The sequence below is a fragment of the Taurulus bubalis genome (assembly GCF_910589615.1).
Source record: "Taurulus bubalis genome assembly, chromosome: 15".
Classification (NCBI taxonomy): Eukaryota; Metazoa; Chordata; class Actinopteri; order Perciformes; family Cottidae; genus Taurulus; species Taurulus bubalis.
The window spans coordinates 9,633,280-9,640,779 of record NC_136603.1 but is presented as its reverse complement, the minus strand read 5'-3'; the positions used below and the strand labels follow the sequence as shown (position 1 = coordinate 9,640,779).

At 39.5% G+C, this 7,500-nt stretch overlaps 1 protein-coding gene across 1 annotated transcript in view; it reads right to left on the bottom strand.

Annotated features, from left to right (window-relative positions):
- Positions 1-7,500, bottom strand: part of LOC306747448 (E3 ubiquitin-protein ligase SH3RF3-like) — a gene marked incomplete at its 3' end in the record, with an annotated part of 80,013 nt that overhangs the window by 24,273 nt on the left and 48,240 nt on the right. Inside the window, exons 2-3 of the mRNA XM_079230506.1 lie at positions 4,421-4,696; positions 1,678-1,773 (exon numbers count right to left, since the gene is read on the bottom strand). Of these exons, the coding sequence (XP_079086632.1) occupies positions 1,678-1,773; positions 4,421-4,696 (372 nt within the window). The remainder of the gene's footprint in view (positions 1-1,677; positions 1,774-4,420; positions 4,697-7,500) is intronic.

Here is a 7,500-nt window from a genome sequence, read left to right as displayed (position 1 = left end):
TGTGTGTCTGTGTGTTTGTCCCGGGCCTCTCTCAGTCTACGGCTTAATCACCATCACCTAAGAGAGCCGTTTGGTCAAACAGCTAATTTCAGGGATATGATTGGGTAGCCAAGAGTCCAATCCCGTGCAGGCAGCAAACCCAGAGAGAGAAAGTGTTTGGAGAAGGCAGTATGATTATAGGATGGCAAAACACAAAATAAAAGCTCTATAGATGAGCAGAACAGTGATTTATTTGTACAGATGCGGATATCAAAAGCAATAAAATGTATGCAGCATGAAGGAGGAATCATGCCATTAGTCTCTCTCTCTCTCTCTCTCTCTCTCTCTCTCTCTCTCTCTCTTTCTCTCTCTCTCTCTAAGTTAATGATTTTCTCTGAGCTACAGTACCGATACATGAATGCAGAATGCACTACCCTTGTACACCGGATCTGGACCTTGTGAGAGTCTTATTGTCTTGGCAAACACGCATTTGCAGCTGTACTTCCCATTTTTAGTGAGCCTCCTGTCGGAGGTTTCATCATTTGTTTCTGACAGGGCCATTAGAGAGTCAACGTATTTAAACATTTGTGGTGATGAAAAGAGAAGAAAATCATGAACAACAAGAAAGAAGGAAACACACATCCTTCCAGATTCCCCCAATGGCTTTTTACCACGGTTTAAAAGCCTTCAATGTGATGCAAAGCAAATTGTGAAATGCCTTTTTTTCAGTTGCACAAGGATTAAAGTAAACTATATTTCAACCTTGACAGGCGGTAAAATGTTTGCAGTGTTGAGGGTTTTATCTTTTTACTGCAAGGAAATCCCTGAAAGAAAACTCCCCCTCTGCCGACTTTCAAACAGCATTTATAATGCAATTTATATTTCTGGGGTAATTTGAATGTTTTGGTTGTGCATTCCTTCAGATAAGTGGTCAAACATAATATTCCATCCTGACACAGAAACATCATGTGGGACCTCGCTGCAGATTAACCTACGAGCGGCATGTTTTACGGAGAATAATGTACACACAATGCCTTACATTACATTACACATGTGTTCACCTTTTTATATTCCACACAGTGCAGACCTCTGCTGAACCCAGGTCAGATAGCACATGATACTCAGTTGGTCTTACATAGTACGTCTGCTGACACTGAAGGACTTGAACACATTGTTATCTGTCTACATTGATTTGATGGTGATAATCATCTCCTGTTACATCCTGACCTCAGAATGAGGCTAAATACAGATGGCCTCAAAAGGTATCAAGACTAAAGTTATGAATTATAGCAGGAGCAGTACTTTTGTTGAAAACATAAGCTGGCTCAGAATACACTTAAATTAAAGCATATTTGAAATTAGGGAGAATTAATTGATTATTTGGCCATTAGGATATACATTTTTTATACACTTTTGTGATTCATCCGATCTTCTTAAAATAAAATCAGAATAAGTCAGCTTCCACTCGTGAATAATGAGGAAGCCAAACAGCACTGATATCCTTAGTTTTGTCATATTTTCACAGAAAGAGAAAATGTTTTTGACCTACACTCTCAAAAGTAGCAGTATGATAAATGACAACCCTGTAATACTGGTGTTCTTCTGCAACAGCCCTCTTGCTTTTACAGCTGCAGTATTTCTGTGATAGCCAGATATGTGAATGTTATGTGTGAATCTGTGTAATGTCTGTGGGTTTACCTCCACATAGAGAATGGGGAAGATGCCAATCTTGTCTCCCAGCATGCCTTCTGCCCAGTTCTCGTCCACTCGCCTGATTACTGTCAGTACCTCATCCTGGAGAGAGGGGAAATGAGTGAGACTTCACACATTGTAGGTACACCACGTGTGTCCGAATAATAGCCTTTTAGGTAATTTAGTAATTGGTGATTTAAAAAACAACAAAATAAAATGAAAGGGTGAACTAACAGATACATGTGTCTTCTGTTTTCCCCTGTTACTAAAACACAAGCTTTTGATCAAAAACTGACTAAAACAAAGCATCACAAACGCTTTGCGAGTGGATGTTTGGCACTCAAAATGTTTTTTTTCTGCTACCTGGTACCTGGAGCTATAAATCTCTCCTGATACGGTCAACTGAACCATTACAATGTGCGGCTAAAACCTTCCTCATCATCTGTATGCGCTTATGTTGGATTGTTCAACCAAGGAATGATTCCACGGGTGAAAAAAATAAAATAAAAAATGGTGTTCTTGGAAGTTGTAGCTCATTGACTACAAATTGTGCGTGCATACGTTTCCAGTTTGATAGGAAACTACTCGTTTCACATCATTTCAGTTGCCTTCATTTTTACCATTTAATATGCTCAGCAATAATATATCCTTGTTCACCACACACACACACACACACACACACACACACACACACACACACACACACACACACACACACACACACACACACACACACACACACACACACTTCATCATGAAAGTGTTTTTCCCTCTGTTGCTCCTCTCCTCACATGAATACGAAGGTCTTGGTTAGACCATTAGGGACGACAGTGATAACGCTGCTAAATCACGGTTGAGTATTAGTCATACTGAGTAATTATTTCTCACAAGGGAAAAAAATATCACAAATACTGGTTTCTGCATGACAACACGCATACAGGGCGCCACAGGGGCACGCGTCTCAGCGTGAGTGTATGGCTTTGTGTAATCTTCAAACATTAATCTGTTGATTAGTTTAGCCCTGAATCGCAAAATAACGTGAACTTTAAATGTCTCGTCATTATCTGCTAATCCGGATGTAGAGCTCAGTGTGTTTGAAACAAGGCATCTCCTGTAGGACGATGCTTTGCTGTGATGAGTCCTAAAACACTTACAGTGAAGTGTACAGTACAGCGTAATTTAATAATCTTTCTCTCTCCACAGACACACAATTACAGTGCGGAGACAGAATGGATGTACCGAGCACACATGAGCCTGTTAACAGCAGGAACAAAAATGATAAGCTTTGAAGAGCAGAAGAACTCGAGAAATATAAATGACTGTTTACACCTTTCCCGACCGGGATACACACTTCTGAAGGAATACATCTTTCATCTTGTCCATCACTTTTCAAAGTCTCATTTTAGAAACACTTTTACAAATGGGGGTGATGTTTTATAAGATTTTGAACCACCTCAGCAAAAAACAAACATAGAATACCGATCCAAGTCCGACTTGTATCAATTATTTTTCAAAAACAAAAGGAGACCCAATCCAGTGGGGACCCGCAGACGGATTCAGATAGAGAGAGACACCAGTACTGGCAGAAGAAGCATTAGGATCTTTCTCAGTTCATACTTTACATCTCCTGTCAAAACAATATGTTTTCTCCCGCACAATGTGCTCAGAATTGTTTCCAGTATTCGACATGTTGGCACACAGACCTGGGACGCACAGAACAACTTGGGTTCTGAGTTTGTGTTGCTCACTAAGAACCAAAAGGACCCATAGAGACATCTAAGTGGAGGTTGCTCCTCGACAACAATGAAAATATATGTATCATTATTACTTTGATATCTGATGTCCCACCAGAGAAATCATCACTTTACTTTGATGATGATGTATTACACAAGAAATAATACTCACAATATTCCTAGATGGACAGCAAGTAGCTGCATGTAAGCTTCCAGTGTGAGGAAGCAATATACTGAAATGATATTCATCTTAATGAGCTACAATACTCTTGAGTTTCATGCTGGTTGAACTACTGTTTTAGAGTTATTTTTCTTCCAACTTCTTGGTAAAAAAATGGAAGAATTTGATTGCAAACATAACATATAATGTGCTTGAACGGTGTTAAAACGAGACACAATAAAGCAATTACCAACTCATTTTGAGTCAGGATATGTATAATCATCTGTGACTGCACACAAAAGGAAAGTGTTTAGTTAAACATAAAATAAAAAGTCCATATTCATGTAACAATATGGAACTAGTCAATAACAAATGCATCACTACCTTATGTCGAATAACCACACAAATGACAGTGAAAACGTGTACTTCTTTATGCACACAGATTTGATAAGTGTTTGCTGTGAACTCTCATGGCTTTGGATGTGAAGGTTGATCACATTATTTAATTTACAAAATAGTAAAACTAAACTAAAACTAAAATATGGATGTGAAACGTGAAAACATCAGTGTACATCATGTACTTTTGACCTGCTTAAATTCTGAGAACCAATATGAAGAGTAGACTCAGTCATAATCAATTATTAGTGTCCTACATTGAACCCCTCCTTGTTTAACACCACAGAAAGTGTTTTCTTCTACTATGATATTTACGCTGTTGTAAATTCAGTCATCTCTGTAATCTCGTTTCACTGATTCATCCACGAGGCTCGGCCCAGACATTCAACACGTAATATATTTGTTCTGTGTCTGATATAAAAACAGTGTCCTCAAGTGAGTGTGTATGTGTGTGTGTTACCTTGCTGAAGGCCAGACAGTCTTTATCTTGGTCTTTATCTTTGACCTCAAAGTCATACAGCGCTTTGCCCTGGGGTGGGGTTTGGCTCAGGGGACGCAGCAGCTGGATGTAACTGGCAGGCAAGAATCCATGGCAACCATTGAGCTCGCCGTGGTACCAGTTGTCATCCACCTTGCGTCGCAGGATGATGATGTCGCCCTTTGAAAATTGGAGATCGCCTGGTTCTTTTCCTTCGTAGGAGTAGAGGGCTTTACCGCAAGGTAGCGCTGGGATGTTCTGAAAAACACACACATTACAAACATACACTTATAAAAACAGAGGACTAAACAATCCTCATGTTGCTCAAGATGGTGAGCAGCAGTATGATGTTCCATAGAGTACAAACAGTCAATATATCTATCTAAAATACTAGAAGTGATGACTTTCATCCTGGTGTCTGTTCAGTGTGAAGATGGTGAAGAACTTCTGTCACTGCTGGTTGGCATTGGTTCCCAAATTGGGGACTGGGATCCCCAAAAAGTCTTAAAATGCTTGTAAGGATACAAAATATGAGTTGTTATGTCTGTTCCACAACATTTTGTATGACTTTCTTGTATTTTTATACATTGTCTTCTTCTACTCTTTATGTGCTTTAGAAAAAAAGGCCTCTATAAATTATGATACATATTCTCAGACATATCATATCTGGATTAAAAACATAACCTGCGTTAATCTCATGTCCTCGATAACCCAAGCCAAAAAAGGAACCACTAGGTTAGAGCACTCATATGCTGCTGTTTTAGAAACCTTTGTTATCTTACAATAGGACGTCCTTCTGTAGTTCTTGCATGAGGTGACAGGTGTATTTTTTTCAGACAAAAGAGCAGCATTAAGTGCATGCATGTTTAGGCCTCTGCAGAGGATTTATAGCAATGCTGGCAAGACTTAGTGCTGCTTTGTTGAAATGATGGCAGATACCTCACAAACCTTGGGACTGACAATTTAATGAATTTACAGTGAAATGAAGTTTCATATTTGAGTTGAAAAGTGTGCATTTTGTGCCAGTTCTGGAACAAATCTGTTTCAAGTCTGTTATGTATCAATATGAAATGTGTTGTAGGGGTCTATATCCATTGTTCTCTTTTCTTTTCATTTGTACATTTGTAGTGACTGATATTTGAACGAAGGTAAAAATGAGGACATGACCCCTTTAGTGATCAGCAAATTAATTTGGAGAAGAATAAGATTAAAGTTTACCGGGCAAACTGATTTTGAAGCAACTCAAAACAGTGGAAAATTCAATATGTGGCAAACTGTTGGCCTTGGAGACAAATTTGTAGAGCACGGACAGTTGCGTATGTGCTCCAAGTGTCATTTTATCACCCCCTGCAGTATGTGAGATATGACTGGTTATTAAAATGTTTGCCAGGTAATTGCTGTTCCCACCTTGGGCCAAACACAGTAATTTAGAAAATGCCAGACCAGTGTGACACATCACTCCCTGGACTTTCATCAAAACCAGGTCTGCGGTGTCTCGCTTGTCAAATGTGAAGGACAGATGCACAGTGACCCATTTACCCTGCACAAAGCCTGTTTTGTATGTGATGCTGTTTATAGGAAATGATTGAAATGTTGAATTAATTCCTGTTAAAGTTCTATTAACAGTGCAGTATTGATACATTTTCACTTGACAGTAACCAGGTGCAGCAGGAGTGTCGAGCTTTGTCGGCTCCACTGTGATGTATATTATGTCCACAAGCTGTATGCATGGGGCTGTAGTCAGAGATGTACTTAATAACGAGCCTTTTCTCCTACTTTATTGAGAGGTAACTTCCAAGATTAAAGAGCAGATCATTAACTAACTAAGTTATGTTATTTTGTGGGGTTACGAGTTACATATAAAAAAGACCCGTTTGTACGAGGACATCTCTTATTTGCCTTTTCGCCACTGTACAAAGTGAGATCCTGGATGCCAACAGAGTTTAAACATTAGCAGCTCTGAATCCATTTTTTATTGGATTTGGGGAAGCTTCGACTTCAGCAACGTGTCGTGCAAAAAACAACTTGCACAGCAACAGTTACTAAGGGGATTTGTGGATCAATTACGAGTTGATTGTGATCAATTGGTGAGATCGGATGTCCAATAAAAGGCTCAAATCGTCAAGAAAATACAGTTTTAAACCTGCAGATGACACAAAAGCTAAATTTGTACCCAACCAGTGGCACATAGACATTCTCCACCAGACAAAACCCAAACAAACACTACAGCGTTCGACACACACTTAATATACTGAACATGTTCTTGAAGGAGACAGGTATTAAAAGGGAGTTTATCTTTAAGAAGATCCAGGGAAACAAACAGAAGCGCATCACAGAAGAATGCATGAAAGGAAAACAACTTATTTTGTTTCTAGAGAAGGTGTTTACAAAAACACTAATACACACACATATCCACTTTTTTTTATACACACACTAAAAGGCGGATTCTCCCCAGACGCTACACTGAGGAGAACAGCCCAAGGCTCCATTGCATGGCTGTACCGAGATCAGTGGTGATGCAATATGAGGAAACACACTTGTCATTTTTAGTGTCTCACATCCGGATAAAATCTAGACCCTAAACCAGAAATGTGTCTCCGTTGCCACAACACAAATATAATTGCAATCCATCTTTATTTTCCTGGCTACATGCAAATCATCCTTCCTCCAGTCCAGCGGATGGTGGTAATGCACCTGGAGCTGTTCGCGAGCTGCCACAAGTGCCGGAGAATAACTTGTGCACTTAAGAAGTGTAGTGACACCATCTAACAGTCATCAATAATAGCTAATAAGTGATCAATTATCCATAAACTAACACAAACACATTAAAGACTCCTTAGTATTGACTAAGCGAGACATACGTTTTATCGGCTCTAGCTTACACCACAGCTTAATGCTCTCTCCCCAGTGCTCCTTACAGACTGCTTCCTGCATGACGTAGTCACACTTAAGAGAAGTCAAGCTTACGCATGTGTCTTGGAGAGACGGCTGCATTCTGATCTTTTCAACATCTGGCTTGAATGAGTGTCAAATCACCTCAAAACCACCTCCCAAGGTGGTTT